At 41.1% G+C, this 16623-nt stretch overlaps 2 protein-coding genes across 2 annotated transcripts in view; one reads left to right on the top strand and one right to left on the bottom strand.

Moving 5' to 3' along the window:
- AKAP9 (A-kinase anchoring protein 9) overlaps positions 1 to 3639 on the top strand; it is a 101767-nt gene extending 98128 nt beyond the window's left edge. The window contains exons 47-50 of the mRNA XM_083871724.1: positions 869 to 954; positions 1653 to 1773; positions 2581 to 2720; positions 3330 to 3639. Coding sequence (XP_083727850.1) covers positions 869 to 954; positions 1653 to 1773; positions 2581 to 2720; positions 3330 to 3373 — 391 coding nt within the window. The 3' untranslated portion in view covers positions 3374 to 3639. The remainder of the gene's footprint in view (positions 1 to 868; positions 955 to 1652; positions 1774 to 2580; positions 2721 to 3329) is intronic.
- A 1460-nt stretch (positions 3640 to 5099) lies between these two features.
- Positions 5100 to 15578, bottom strand: CYP51A1 (cytochrome P450 family 51 subfamily A member 1; the record flags this gene model as incomplete). The annotated part of the gene is made up of 10 exons (XM_083877685.1): positions 5100 to 5349; positions 6014 to 6182; positions 7076 to 7171; positions 7744 to 7939; positions 8396 to 8515; positions 8692 to 8866; positions 9806 to 9932; positions 13343 to 13519; positions 14499 to 14595; positions 15406 to 15578. The coding sequence occupies 10 exons, from the start codon at positions 15576 to 15578 to the stop codon at positions 5171 to 5173; spliced, it is 1509 nt and encodes a 502-aa protein (XP_083733811.1). The 3' UTR covers positions 5100 to 5170.
- Positions 15579 to 16623: the final 1045 nt, after the last annotated feature.

The raw sequence follows: 16623 nt of genomic DNA on the forward strand, positions 1-16623 counted from the left end.
GTCATGAATATAGTAGAAACTTGTAGGCTGACAAGGTGAGCAGAGTGTAGGTAAATTCTGTAATAGGAATAAGCAGTCTGATTGTAGTTGAAAAGGGCTCAGTATCTGATAATCACAGATGGAGTGTAGGGGTAAAGTCATGTTATTAAAAAACATTATGAGCAATTCTAAAGATTGCACTTATTTGCAAAGGTTTTTTCTGCAACTTAATTTCCTTTAAAGACTAAAATCTTACATGTAAGTATAATATAGATTTAGTTTTCTTCATCTAGGTAGTCCTTTGAATTTCACAAGGCTAAGGATGAGCAGGAAATGGTGAGGAAGAAAAAGTAAAGTTTATTGCTGCATAGTACTGCCATGTTGCTAACAAACCTTCTTCACAAAGGTTTGAACCCCCAAGCACTTCTGCTGGCTATTGTTCTGAGCCTTGTGTGTCATATAAATTGAAGGAAGTATTCATGTATCTGTTGTGAGAATTTTACTCATAGTGCTCTGCAGTTGCAGTTTTGGGGCTGCAACAGAGCAAAGAATTATATTTAGTATGATTTTAAAATGCTAGTGTGCTGTAGCTTGCGTGCTTGAGCCATTTACTGTCCACTTGGACCTATATCTAAGACCTCTGGAATTGCACAGATGAAGGTGAAAGCAGGTTTGAACAAAAAGGTGGTGTTTCTCAGGGATATGCAAAAGGATGTTTTGTATTTGATACTGAGGTTTTAGATGCCCAGTTGTTAATTTTGCGTGCTGATCAAGAAATTCTTATACTTTCTAGAATACAAGAAGCAGATTGCTTTTATCAGACTATTTCATTTATCCTGAAGCCATTTGGTTTTTTTGGTTTTTTTTGGTTTTTTAACTTGAAATGCAGAATGAAGTTCCTGGTTCGTCGATGGCACAGAGTTACAGGTTCTGGTATTCTGACTATCAATAGGGATGTCTTCAGCCAGAACACAGGTAAGTCATAGTCCAATAATGACTGAAAAATGGTATTTGCAAGTCACACAACTGCTTAATGGAGATGGGTTTTAATTTGTATTATACTCATGTGGAATGAATATGGGCTGTTCCCTTTTTCTTTTGCTATTATTGTTTGGATTAACCTCAGTTTTCATCCTCAGTTGATTTCTGTTTTCTCTTCAGTTTGTTTTGCTCCATCGTGGGTGGGATTTAAAAAAATACAGAAGGTTTCCCTATGGAGGGTGTTCATGAAAGCAGTTTTAGCTGCGTCATTGGAGTTTTTGCAAAAGATCTGCACCACATGCTTTTTCTTAGAACAAAAGCTTCTCATTCTTTTGTTACAGGTTTAAGTCTGGGAAACAATGGTTTTCTGTTAGCTTTTTTTGTAGGAGTCTAAGGAGAATCAGAAGCTTCCTTATTATTTACTGGCTGTTTAGGTCTGCACTAAAACTTCTGCTCATTCTGTGAGAGTTTTCTCATTGACGTCAGCAAGGCCAGGATTTCATCTCTGCTTGTCCCTGAGGGAGTCTGAAAGTGGTCTACACTTGTTAAATGCCATTTTTGTGATATGCAAACAGAAAACTTGTATCTGAGATTCCCAGTAAAGTGCAAAAGGTCTTTTTTTTTTTTTTTTTTTTAGGTTTCAGGACGCTGCTTTTTGTATTTCTAATATTCTGTATACTTTGTATTTCTAGGTAATGAATTACGGCCTGATTCATTCCCTGGTGGCATGGATCTTTATGGAGAACAGAGGCATTCCTATAGATCCAGGTCAGGCATGGAGTCTCCTAGATCACCTATAAACTTTCAACATAAGTACGTTTGGGGGTTTTATTACTATTCTCTTTCAGGCACTGTTTAAATAACTGAAAGCCTCAGTGTTTACGGCTAAGGTTTGTAATCTTTCATGCTGTAAGATTTAACATTTTTGTAAGAATATGTCTCAGGCATTCAGTGTGTGATTACTCATCACACGATTGAGGCCAAAGCTCGCACAGCCCTGCCACTGAAATGGGATATTTTTCATCAAGAGCAACATTTTTATGAGTGCCATCATACTTTGATGAGCTTATATGAAGTTGTGAGTTCATATCTTCCCTGAATATCAAATTCTAGCCATATTTTGGGGTTCATTTTCATGTAAACCACCTCAATATCTGTATTGTCTTAGTTTGCCATGACCATAACAGTTTACATGGTAAAAACCTTTAATCTATTTTAGCCACTATTGACTTTTACTTATAGAGAGTAATGACAAGAGGCAGAATCCTGTAAAGATAGCAGTGTCCTTCTTGACACAAGCTTCTTACTAGAAAACCAAACTTCAATCTACCGTGGATTTTGCTGCAGTCTCACTAGGAATTTGCTGGTCAGTCTGTCTCAAAAAAATCCAGCAACAAGTCCTGTGCAGTAGAAAGAAAAGGCAAGAGGGAAAAGTGGTTTCTCTGGCTTGCACGGTAAGTGGCAGGGCCATTAAATGGGTTTGATGTGCTGGCTCCCACATGGATAAGCTAGAGGCCATGCAGGTCATAAGGTATCCCTGCCTACACTGTTTTGCTGTGTTGCTGGTATTTTTACTCAAAATTTCCCTTTTTGAAATGGTGTGTGTTGTTCTGCCCCCAGGCTCCACGGGATGCACGCTGATTTAAACCCAGTCTCCTTCGCCTGTCCTCAGCTGCAGAACTACGATCCCGAGAGGGCTCTGACGGATTACATCCATCGCCTGGAGGCGCTGCAGAAGCGGCTCGGCAGCGTGCAGTCAGGTAGGGCACCACAGGGCCCACTGCCACATGGGTGCTGCTTCTCTGAGATACATAACAAACAACTTCCATTTTATCCATTTTCAGCCTTAAAGAAGAGGCATTTCTGAGCTGTAGCAAAAAGCTCACTTAAAAGAAGGTTGTAAAAGTCTTTGAAAAGAGATACCAAGCATGCTTTCAGTATAGATTTTGAGATTATTGGTAACAGTTTACTTCCCTGATCTCCAATGAATGCACAGCAAGGATTCAGTTGGCATCTTGCTAAGAGTTTAAGTTATGTAGAAAAGAATGTACCCAGAAGATTGTGTTGTGGAAGAGGAATTTTCTTCTCCTACCACTTCAATTACAGAAGTTACAATTTGTCCCATAGATGACAATTTTTGTGCTGAAAGAGGAATACATCAAGAAAATTGTCAGAACAAGGGGATGAAATTTGAGTTTTGAAGTTACTGTGTTTGTCTTTGCCTTCATTTGGGAAAGTTTTGTTTTTAAAAGATTTGATCTTGAAAAGTCCCTATTCTATGACTTCCCATGTAAAATCTTTCACGCTTATTCAGCTGAATGTGTGTACTTGTTCCGAGTAATCCTGATCAGTTTTTCTCCATCTTACAGGTTCGACTTCATACACTCAGTTGCACATGGGTATAAGAAGATAATAATACCCTTCAACATCTCCATCACTGGCAGAGATGCTAACAGATTGCCTTCTGTAAATCTGTGCTCTTTCTGTGCTTTTGTATAATGTGTATATTGTGGGACCAATATGAACACAGCTATACAATTGTGTACAGTTCCATCCTGGCACACCCACAGAGACTGGGATTTATGGATGTAGGCACTTTGTGTTCATGAAAAAAAAAACAAAACCAACAAAATCTGAACAAAAAAAAATCCCCCCAAAACAATCCCCCCACCATTAAATTACATGTATATTTGTGGAATGCTAATTTAAATGATTAACTTATGAAGTGTGTATTTATCAAAAGGGTGCGAAGATGAAACTTGTGTATTAATTAAATTGAGCTACATTCAGCAAAGTTTACTTGCACTTTTTCTGGCAAGGCTACTGAAGTTACATTGACTCTCGTAATATTTGCTACTGGCAGTGCAGACAGAATATCACTTGTAGAGACCTATTTTTGTAATGGTAGAAGTTTTGAATTTTATGGGTATTTTGTCAAAGTACTGAAATAAACATGACTTCATGCTTCTAACTGTGTTCAAGAACCACTCCCTTATTCACATGGAACAGGTTCCTCCTGCTTGTAGTGACTGCAGCTTGACTTTTTAGATTCCAAAGCACTGCTATCAGAGAGGGTCAGGGACAAGCCTGGCTTCTGCAGCCCCTGGTCACATCTGACAGGGAGGAATGGGCCTGCACTCCCTCCCCTGCCATGACTGATACAAACACAAGGTTTTAGAACAGTTAAACTGAATTTAGACCAGGAAGGACCAGAAAAAACCCTGGTTACACCGAGTGCTGCTGAAGGGGCTACAGCCCCCTCCAAGAGTTACAAATTTACTGATGAAACCTTTTCAAAAAGAAGTGACAGGGTTGAGCATGGAAAACTTCAGCAAGAAGTTTGTTTACAAATTTAATTCAAAATTTCTGTGAGCCAGAGCTCATTACCATTTATCATTAGCACTCTTGAACCAAACACCATTTAACAATCCTGCATGAGTCAGTACAAACCCAGACAACATTCAGCTATTTCACCTTTTTACACACAAACATGTTATTTACAAAATTCAAGTTGTTGGTATCTTCATATTGTTAACTCTTACACTTTACATCAAGCTTCCAGAGATCACCATTTTCAAACTTTTTTAGAGAATTACTTGTTGCTTTCCAAACAGAAGCATTTTACTACTACTTCAAGTTAGACAGTTAAATGGCTCATTCTTGAAATAACATACCTGTGAACCTGCCTACCACTTAGCTGTACAGTAACATTTTCTTAAATCAGCCAAGTCCATCACTTGCTTGGAACAGAATCACAAATGCAAAGGAAGGGCACCACCAAGTACAGTCCCCTGTGGTGCCTGTTCCCAGTTGGGTTTGTTGAAACTGGATACAGAGGCAAGGTTGGCAGCCTCGCCCCTTGGACATCTGGGGAAAGTAATCTTCAATTATTTTTCAAAAGGAAAGTGTTCCAGTTTTAGAAATTACTTTTTTCTTCATTAAAGATCTGGCATGCACCTTAAAAGTGTTACATCAATAGAAAAGACACCTTTGCTTTAAAAATGCAATGCGAAAATTGTAGAAGAAGCAATTACACACAGCAGTAGTAAATAGTATGGGCAAACAAAATGCAAAACCTTTGCATTTAGTAGACTACTGTTGCTCTCCTAACAGTAGATGCATCAGCTTCCATCTGCCACTTAATCTGTCACAATTTTATTCAAAAGTCTGTTCATTCACACAATTTAAAGAAAGGTTTTAGCACCAGAGTTTAGAGTGACCGCCTCTTGTATCTGATAACAGGGTTGTTAGGTGTGTGTATCATTGTTGTATAATTTATAGTTGGAAAATAGTCATTGATAAGATCAAATTCATACAAACGAAGCAAAGTCGACCAAATTGTCTTAATTTGAACATAAGCGAAGTTTTCTCCAATGCAGCGATGACGGCCTAGAAGGGAAGCCATAAAATGCAGTTAGAATATTTTACTGGATCCTCTTTGACATTTAGCTAACTTTAGAAGTTGTATGCAGACAGTAGTTGCCCCTTTCTCAACAACCTCAGTCTCTGATGTTTCACATACCCCGTTCTATCTATAATTCCATCCAAGTTTTATTTTTCCAAGTTGTCACGGCATAAAACAGAGAAGTGGAATGAGATTGTACTGTTCTGTCCTCACTAGAAAGCATTAATCTATGTATCAGGAAAGAAGCATTTGCTTCACTGAGAAATGAGATCAGCTCTAACTCCATCGTGGCAATACTTGCAAATTGTTCTGGAAGATGGGACTCTGCACACTTTTGCTCTGCCTTCAACTGAACTTTTATTACCAGGTTTGTCCTTGACTTGAAAAGATGTGAGTCAAGCATCACTCACACTAACCTAGAGGTGTTTTGATGACTGCTGTGATAGATACATACAGCTATGACTAATGCAGAACTATTAATTCTTTTAAACAGCACTTTCACAGTAAGAAAACTTTAAGGCAGAAACAGAAAAAAAACAAAAAAACACCTGTCCTCAGAAGCTGCAGTGTGGAGAGGAGCTGTAGGAGATGGCTGGTATGAGCCACCTCAGCACAACTTCACACAAGGTGCTGCATTCTCTTACTCACCAGCACCAAATGGAATGTATGCAAACTTCTCTCCAGCTGCTGGGTTATCATGGAGGTATCTGTCAGGCTTGAAGTCCAGAGCTTCATTCCAGGAGTCTCTGAGTCTGTGGTTAACAGTGGGAGATACACACACTTGATGGCCTGGAGGAATATTGTATCCAGCAACAGTCTACAAGAGAAGAGACAAGACCCCACACATGACAAAATGTCTCCATTTTTCTATCTGAAGTGTTACATCATGAGGCTTAAATTTCAAGGGATTTTGGCAAAGTGCACTTAAAATTAACGCAACCTAACACTTCTTGTCTTCCTTGTACAAGACATAGTGCTCAAGTAGTTGCAGAAACCTTCCAGCTGTTTGAGTAAGGCTGGCAATTCTACAGAATTCTACAGAAGGAGGGTAAAAAAAAAAAAAAAGAAGAATGAACTTAAAATTTATTGAAAGTATTTAAAATTGAAGGGGCATAGTTAAAAAAATATGTGAATTTTTTAACATGGTGCCATATTTATATAAAGCAAGTTTTCTTTCAGATTTACCTAGCTTGTATTAAATGCATGCCATATTTTTCTATGACAGCAATTAAAAATACCTTGCAAAGAAAAAATGGTGTCACAAAACTAAGATCAAATAAGACTTATAGCTACAAGAAAGGGTCAGTTTTGCTGAAGAAAATGGCACATGGCTGTTCCTAGGTTCAAGAGCTGCTCTTCCCTAGGTGGAGCAATCCCTGTTCCCCCAGCCTCTCACCACCAGTGCTGCAGCCCCCTCCCATCCAGGTGACCCTCTGCTTGTTTCACTTCATCAGTCTCTTGCTTGCTGGGGCCTGCAGGGATCTGACACTGGACATAATTCCATATGAAAGTCAGAAATACCAAGTTAAGGGTATTAATTGCTTTCCTAGCTCAACACTGGCTGTGTTACCACTGACAGAACCCCAGACTGCCATCAGCTTTCCTCCCTGCCAGCAAACACGGCTCACTTGTGTTTCATTCTGCCAGCTGATATACCTCTGACCTGGCCTGTGCTGCTGCAGTGAAATTAGCTCCTAAAAGTGTCCTCACCTGAGGAGTTCTGGCCATTCTCATCATGGTCATGATAGGAGGTCTAAGCCTTAAAGTTTCTTTTAGACAGCGGTCCAGCAAACTGAGATCCTTGAGCTGAAAACACAGAGAAAATGATGTATCAAAATATAGCCAAGTTCATTCAACACAAATAAAATGCTATTTTGTACCATTATAAAACAAATTTAAAAAATCAAAGAGTAAGCAGCTTATATTTACATGTACTTTATTAGCTACACTGATTATTTCTTTTCCATTTGATTCAATTAAGAAGGAAAAAAAATCACTGACCAACTAGTGTCTTAGTGATCTGTCTCTTAAATATTTTCTGTTGCCTAATTAAAGAACAAGGTCACACTATATTACTTTCCTCAGTAGAAATATGAGGATTTTCCTCTACTACAGGTCTATCATTTATTAAAAAACATAGGAACTGCAATTTACCTAATGAACACTGATTAAGAAAAACCGTGTCAAGCTGTAAATTTACTTGCACAGCAAGAGAACAGGAAATGTACTGGCAAACAGCATTATCACAGAATGACTGTGCCAATTATTCTAACACAAAAGCATGTGACTGTATTTCATGTTCGATGAGTTTTTAGGTTTTTTTAAATAAACATCTAAAAGTATAAAAATACCCCTCAGGACTAATGTAACACACAAACCTGGTCATAAGTTAAGGGTGGCAAGTCATCTCCACATACTGCCTTCTGTTCTGCATAGCACTGTTCCTGTATGGCTTTGTCCCTGGCGAGGAAGAAGCCGAGCCAGGCACTGGTGGTGGAGGACGTGTGCTGCCCTGCCAGCAGCAGCCCGATCAGCATTCCCGCAATCTCATCGTCCGTCAGCGCGCGGCCGTCCCTGCACCCAAGGGAACAAAGCTGGAGCTTCATTTGGCCACGGTTCATTATTTAGCATTGCTATTTATACAGTAGCATTTACAATTTCTTCTAATGTACTCCTTACTCCTCTTACTCTTTTATTGCCTACCCTAAAAGATGAGGCAAAAGATCTAAGGGTAGGAAGAAGGGTGAACAGAGAGAGACACTTTAAGAGGATCATTCCTCAACAGCCAGCAAAGCCAAAGGAAACAACCTCAGCCACCTTGTGACCACCAAGGAAAATCTCAGAACTCTGAATAACCATTCACAAGTGAAGTTTTAAACCTGTTTTTAGAATACAACTAGGACAAATTGCATGCAACAAAACCATTTCAGAACATAAAGGGAGTGTTTCTTGGGTTTTGGTAGACAGTTCTAACTAAAAAGTGCAAAGCTGAAGTAAACCTTCAAACAAGTCTTTAAACTTTTGTCTTACTTGTATGAAGCATCAAGTAGAGTTTGGAGCATGTCATCCTCCTTTTCCTCAGACTTTCGACGTTTCTGGATAACCTTGTAGAAAATCTTCTTTATTTCTCTGTGAGCTCGATCTCGTCGTCTGCGATTCAAAACACTTCCATTAGCAACTTCACACTACATAACACAAAAGGCTTATGAGGATTTACTGGGATGTCTAGAATAGCATACAGAGAAGTGGTGGGGATGTGGGGCAATCCAAACAACAATGATGTTTAGATAAAATGCTTAAGTTGCTTCCTCTGTTACTGGCGGTACCTGAAGCTCGGCAGAGGCAGCCAGCCCGGCAGCAGCCAGGCAGCGTGGGTGAAACCCCCATCCAGGTCGGCGTACAGCTGAGCCACCTTCTCATCCAGCAAGCCTCGGATCTCCTTCCCATGTAAGCAATGACTTGCTGTCAAAATGATCAGTTCTGAAAGGGCTTCAAACAGGTCTGAGGAAAGATTTGAAAAACATTACTGAAATTTATCTTATCAGATGTCTCTTGGAACAACTTTTTAATTAGATCACTAATAGCTTTTTTCTAAGGTATTTCTTTCTAGAATTTTTTGTAGCAGAGTTAGAAATTCTTCCAAAGCAAGACATGCATCACAAGCTCAATCCTTAATAAATATAAGTAAAGTCATACAAAGATTTAACCCTGAAATCCAAATCTATGGGAAACCAGTTGGTTTTGCTGCTCGCTGAACTATTTTCATATAGTAGTACTTAGACACTTAAATATCAATTTATATATTACCATATTATTAACTATATTTACATATAAATAATATACATTCAAAATAATTCAATATATTAAAATCTGACGTTTATTATATAATTTTTATGCATTTAAATGTAAGTATGTTTGTTTAAATAATATTTGACACTGTTATGCAACTGTGAGCTTGCAATAGTGATGATGGGCAAGCTGGGAATGAGGGAAAATAATAATTTCACTTCGGTCACTATGTAACCATATCAGCTTGGAGGATGCAGGTTTTCACTGTAGAAACTCCCAGAGTCAAGATCTCCAGCACAGGCTCTCTAGGAAGCCAGAGCAGCAGCTTTTCCCAGGGACCAGGAAGTGGTTACACTGAGCTGACTGATATCATACAAAATGAGCACAGCAGGTGCACTATGAGCTGACCAAGAAAGCAAAACTAATAGTCCTTCACTCCCTTCAGCGATTTTCTGAGCAGCTTTATTCTCCAATTGTCTTATATTTGATTTTTAAAAATCTGTATTTTCTTTCTTCTGATGTTCAGTACACTTTTACCTATGTAATTTTAAATTTATTTTATATTGCAGTATATCTTCTACAAGAATATACTGCATTGGCCTTAAGTACTTCCCAGAAAACTGGAGGAAAAATACATTGGATCCTGCTTACTTTTCTCTCCACATTCTCCCCATGCTTTGAAATACTCCTTTGTTTCTTCTTCAATCACAGATACATGCTGTCTAAACTGGGCAATGTTTAGCCCAGTTTTGAGCATCTTCTTCTGTTCCAAAAATATCTAAAAGAACCAAAAGAGAAAAAGCAATCAGTACAAGGATCGTCATATTAATGTGATTAAAACTTACTAGAATTTGTACTGTAAGAACATCCAGAAGTAAATAGGGATTATGATTAGGACTGCAGGGTACAGCAGATACTCAGTTTTATCCAATAGGTAATACTGTTTTTCATCTTCTTTGTCTTTCAAGCAATAGTTCAGAAACATTCAAGTAAAATAATAGCTCAAAGCAGCTGCAGTTCTCTCTTTTGCAGTACCAAACAAACAAAAAAAATTTTAGTATCTTCATTAAGCTTTATCCCTGAAGATACAAGATGCCTTCAAAGTTCAACTATGGAATGCCCTTTAGATACATAATCACAAACATAACCAGTCTCATCTTTGCAAAGTCTGGATTTAGCCTGTGTCCCCTGATATGTGGCCTCCTCACTTTCTCTCACTCTGTGTTCTCAAGCAGAAGGACCCTGCGCTAGAGCTGACCCTTTCTTTTACAGAGCCCTCTGATCTCACTGCCCAAGAAGTCAGATACGGAATATAGTGAGTTTCACATCCTTCTCACCTCCTCCTCTTTTTCTATGTATAGATTCATAGCTAACAAACCTACTGGTGAAAATCCCTTCATTAGATGAGATCCATTCAATGCCTTGACAGGGCATTAACTCAGAAAATTATTAATTTGATTTTTAAGCCCTAATTATGAATGAGGCATTTGCCCTATAGCTCTGCACTGTACCATTAGTAATACACCAAAAACTCTTCCCACCAAGGGCTCTGCATGTATGACACAGAACAAAAGGCATTGAAAGAAAAGCTACTTTCTAGAAGCTTTTGTTTTGAGAATGCAGTGTGGACCCCAGCAGCCTGTCAGAGGGCAAACAGGCCACAGAGCAAAATGACAAGCACATTTTCCCTTGCAGCATGCTAGCCAGTCTCCAGCTTGATGGATTCAGGAATGGCACATAGGAGTGAACACATCCTTTGCAATTTCAGTTCCTCTCAACAAAAAAATGTCTGCAAGAGGCTTGGAGGGAAGAGAGAGAGTGGATATGAGTTGATATACCGACTACGGATATTAACGATTACCAGAATCACTAGTAAATAAACCAATTACTCATTTTGAAGAATGAGGGGTGGTTCTTCCAAACACATGACTGAAAGTCACAGAATAAACAGATACTTAGCAGCTTAAGCAGACAAAAGGGGGTCTCAAAAGAAACTTCAGGATGTCCCATCAATTGTAGAATGCCAATGAAATTTTCCATGGCTCTCTAAATGCCTTCTTATTAGATGTCTGAAATAAAGTCGTGGTGGTGATACTATGCAAAAAAATCAGTTTACCTCTAGCAGAATGCATTCTGGCCACAACTGGCTGTGCTCTTTCTCTAGCTTCATAGAGGGAAACTAGAGATAATCAGTGTCAGAGATAATTTAACTGTCCATAGCAAACTCTCTGCATCTCCTCGCTGTGGAAAAAGAGTAACTTGTGGAAAAAAAGGAATTTTCTGAGGAACCTGAATCTGCAGAGATAATAAGAAAAAAGCCCATCTGGTATCAAAGGTATGAATTAAGTAGACATATCCACAGACACCTAAGGCTTACTGAGCAATAGGATTCATCTCTTGACTAAAGCAGAACTCAAGTGCACTCTAGGGAAAAAGAAAACCTGGGGTAACTCTAGAAAAAGACCTAATTTCAAAAAAAAAAGGCAAAAAAAAAAGCTGTATATGGTAGACCAACGAGGTAGGCCTTATGTGCCTGAAGTACATGGTGGTAAGAAATGCCCATTTCCAAGGAGCTTACAGAAGATTCTGTAAAACTGATGGATGAGATTAGATCACATCAAAGAACTACCTCTTGCATAAAGACAGACATTCAAATCCATCTACAAACTGAAGAGCATGAAAGCCGAAGTCAAACCATCTGTAACCAGTGGGCAAACTTTCACAGAATTAAGGACAAACCACGACCTTTAAGTTTCAAGCAGACATCCCATGACAGTCAGAATCCAGAAAACAAGCACAACACAGTGAAAATCTGACCAGCTTAGCAGTCTGATTCACAGACACTCTTCTGAAATGAGTATATACCAGAGAAGAACATGAGATGTATTGCAGAGAATCATGCATCCTCCACGCTCCAGCAGCTGCAAAAGTGATTCATAACTCCAACCTTGATTTTTTGAGGAAGACCTCTAACTATCTGAACTGGTAGAAACAAGTCTGTTGGAATGGCCCCACTCATGGAAGAGATCTCCTAGGACACAAGAAATGATCTCTTACCTGTTACCCAGCCTGCAGTCCTGCTGGTTATCACAGGGATGAGGAACTATGCAAATCCATCAAGTGGCAAAGAACCTACCCAACCAACCAATCCTGCCCCCAAACTGCTATCCACAATACTTCCTGACAAAGGATGACAAAGGAGGAAACAATCAAATTCTCCTTTACCTACTTAGAAAGCAGCAAGTTGTAGGTAGTAGCTGTGTATGAGATTTCCAAAAGAACAGGGTAAGAACATGGTTACTCTGTGGATCATGGCAAAATGCCAGTGTGGAGGCAAAGACAGTAGTGATTACTGCCCCTAAGCCACATCATTCACAGGGCAACAACCACAGCACGTAGGCAGGAATGAATGAAGAGGCATGCTAAGGAGGAAAAGAAATTGATGGTCACAGAAACTATCACCAGCATTAATACAAACAAAATGAAGCCAAAACTGAAAATCCAAAAATAAAGTATATCACAGTGCTTTTTCTTCCAGACAGCTACTCTGCTATACAACATGCACTGAACACAGAGTGCCAGTGGAGCAAGTGTGGCCACAGAAAAGTTGGCTTCTGCAGTTTGAGAGTCTGACATGACAGGCCACCCTCACAAACAAGAAAGCAGCCAATGCATAGCTCAGATACAATGCCACATGACACAACCCCCATGCTCCCATGCAGACTGTATTCTGCAAACATGCACAGAATGGTTTCTGTCTGAGCAAAACAAACCTTGTGGTTCTAACTGTTAAATTATTACTCCCATGTCTAGATTTGACATGGCATAAAGTTACCAGTCTTAGGCCTCTCTCAGAAGAAAGACCTGAAGTTGCTTGGAAGGGAAAAGTGAGCTACAGTCAGTGGCATGCTGCAAGGGAAGAAAAAGTGATGCACTAGTTTTTCCTCTTTGGTGAGATTAGATGGTTTCAAGAACAGAAGATAACACCCAGAGTGACAAATAGCCAGGTGGCAAAGAAAGCAACCTGAACATGCTCAATCTTGATTATCCAGATGAGACTATTCACCTACTGCAACATGCCAGTCTGTATGAACACAACCCCATCACACAGAGCCAAGAGCTCAGGGCTGCCTACTCAGCATCCAAACTGCACTGCTTTTCTACTCCTCTGATATTTAAAATACAAACCGCATTGGGGACGTCATAGGCGACTCCCCTGCCAAAGACCGGCGTGGTTAACCGGGAGTACACATCCTCCGCGTTCAGATCCTCGTTTTTGCTGTTGAACAGTAGAGCAGCAGCATCACTACCCAGTAAGTATGTGAATGTCTTGCCAACCATAGTGAAACTGAACACAGGTCCATACTAAGAGAGAGAATAAACAAACAAAAAAAATCTCTTTGAAATAAGAACAAAAATCATTAAATCCATATCTCTCTGTATAGTCTTGCATAAATTACTTTTTCTCCTAAAAAGTATCCAGACATTTATTAAAGATAAATGTATTTTAAACCACATTTAAATTCATTCTCAATGTACATACCAGTGATATCTAATGTTATAATGAACATATGTGAATGTAGACATTTTAAAACCATTTATTTTAGAAAACATAAATAAAAGATCAGTTACACTAAAAAAACTAGCAGAGAGATTGCAGCACATATTGACCCAAGTAATCTACAAACACTGTCTTGAAAAATTCTGGATTTGGAATTATGCATAAATAATTAGGGGCAAATAAGATTTTGACATTTAAAAGTCATTGCCAGCAGACCTTCATGCATCAAATTTGGCTTTCTCTAAGCTAACCAAGCTAAGATTTAAGCTTATAACTCTAGATAGTTTTAGACAATGTGAAACAGCTTTATAAATCTAATTTAATTGGAATTAAGGTTCTACTGATTTAGTTAATTTTTTTCTAGGCTGTTACGGTACAAAAACTACTGAGGTTTTATACACAAGCTTTTTTAACATCAGAGAGGCCTTAAAATTCATCAAGTTGCCCACAGAGCTGGTCAGCTATATTCCAACCTGGTCACAGATTGGTAAAGAATGTAATTAAAAGCTACCAATTACCACAAGAAATAACTTCATGAAAATGGCTTTTTAATTAACTTGTGATTCGGCTCTGAGCACTACCCAAATGTACTAACATATATATGACATGTGAATCACGAGAGCTTAGAAAACACATGAATAGATCTGAAGATCACAGAGCCTACTGTGCATTTCGAGGTGGTAAATGGGAATGAACTGATTTTAAACAGGCCTCAGACAGAGACCTTAACAGATACACAAAGTATTTTCATATATGCTCAGCCAGTCATGTGGGGAAACATACCTTGTCGTAAGCATTTTCCAAAAATTCAATGGGGCTTTTTCCAAATGCAATTGCATGACCAAGAAAAGGGATGCCTGATGAAATAAAAGGTGGGTAGTTCTGCAGAAGAAAGAAAAAAATAATTACTGTATTTTCTTCAGAGATTATCACAGAATCATGAACTAATAGAACATCCTGAGCTGGAAGGGACCCACGAGGATCATCCCCAAGGGCGGCAGCATGTGCCTGGCAGAGTTGTTCAACCCTCCTTGAACTCTGCCAGGCTCGCTGCTCTGACCACTTTCCTGGCATGTGCCAGTCCCCAGAAGTAACAAAATCATGTCCATTTACATAAAAACTGACCACAGAAGAAGTTTTAAATATGTTTGTTTCAACTCTTTCGTGAAAAGGCCAACTTTAAAAACATAGTCAGTTGTTCAGCTAGAGCTACATTTAAAAGCAGCAAGGGTTAAAATAAAGTGAATATTGTTAAGATTCTTCCTATGCTGCCTCTGAATGTGAAGCACAAACATACTGCAACTGAAAAGAAGGCAGTCAGACACCACACAGTGCTGGAGGATTTGTTAAACAGCCCCTCAAAAGCCCCTTCAGGTCAGCGCTGTGTTCGTACGCGACCGGGCCCCTTCCCTCACAGCGCCGGGAACGCCGCGGGCCCGGAGCGCCTCTGCCCCGCGAACGGAGCGCCCGCTGAGGGGACGGCGGCCAACCCTGCCCCAGAGACCGCCCCGGGGAGCTGCAGAAATGCCGCCCGCCCTCCGGAGCCCCCGCGCCGCTTCCCCCGCGCTCCGAGGGCTGTCCCGAGGCCCTCCCCGGGCCGGGCCCTGCGGTGACACCGCCCGGCTCCCCCAGCCCGCGGCCACCGGCCCTGCCGGGCCCCCGCCCGGGCCCGCCGCCCGCAGCGCCCACCTTCTGCTCGGAGCCGAGGTGCCGCCGGTAGCTCAGCTGGAACAGGTAGCCGAGGCTGAGCGCGAAGGCGGAGGCGGCCAGCACCAGGGACAGGGGGTTGCCGACGGCCACCCGCTCCAGCAGGGACCCGCCGACCTCCATGAGGTTCAGCATCTTCTCGGCGCCCGCCGCCATCCGCCGCGGCTCCGCAGGGCAGGGCAGGGCCGGCAGGGCCGGCAGTACAGGGCGGCGCGGCGCGGGTGGGCCGGGCTGGACCGAGCCCGAGCGGCGGCTCCGGCGCTGGGCTGATCTCTGCCCATGTGACGACGGCCGCCCCGGAGCCAACCCGCGGCCGCGCCGCGCGGGGTGACGGCATCGCCCGGGCTGCGGCCCGCGCCATTGGCCGGCCGGCGGGCGGGGGCGGGGCCGGGCCCGGCGCCTCAGGCCCGGCCTCCGGTGTTGGGAGTGCTGGGGATCCTCGGACAGCAATTCCTCTGGGAAAGGAGGCTCGGTGACGGGGAGCCGCCCCTCGGGCCGCACTGCCGGCGCCCCGCTAACCGCCCGGGGCGCTGGTTTGTGAGGCGGCACGGCAGGCGGAGAACGAGGACAGCGTGTGTTTAATTCCTGATGCTCCAAAAGTTTAACGTCAGAAAATACTGGTTTTGAAATGAGTTTCCACTAAGACCTAAGGGTTTAAGATCAAATAGTGCACAAAGCTGTATTTGGAAACAGAAAGCTCATCCCAGCCGAGGCCAGCTTGTTGTCCACATACATTTTTTTAATTCGACAGGAATGTATCTTAATGCAATTCCATAAAAATCTGACTTGGGCAGGTCTTTTAAAGGCAGTGTTCATCCGGTAAGTCCAGTCAGTTTCTAAAGTTTAAACTTGTAAATCTGGGAATACTAGCAGGAAACTGCAAAGATGAGCTCTAATGCTTTTAAATAAATTTTTGCAAAGTTCAGAAACCTAAATTCCCATAAACTCCCTACTTCATCTGCAATAAGTCATCAGTTATGAGTACTTTTAGTTTTGTCAACCGGAAAAGATGCACAGGCAAAAGCATAAGCTTGTTACTGAATGAATATTCTCGTACTTTTTAAAAATGTGTAATATCATCTGGTAAATCATCTGGTAATATCATCTGAGATATGCATGGAACTAATGTTAAGTACCCTCAAACTCTTCATATCAGCTACAGGATCTAGTAAAGTTTTCAATTTGTTGCCTGCAAGCTCTG

This window comes from Zosterops lateralis, assembly GCF_965231275.1.
Source record: "Zosterops lateralis genome assembly, chromosome: 1".
NCBI lineage: Eukaryota > Metazoa > Chordata > Aves > Passeriformes > Zosteropidae > Zosterops > Zosterops lateralis.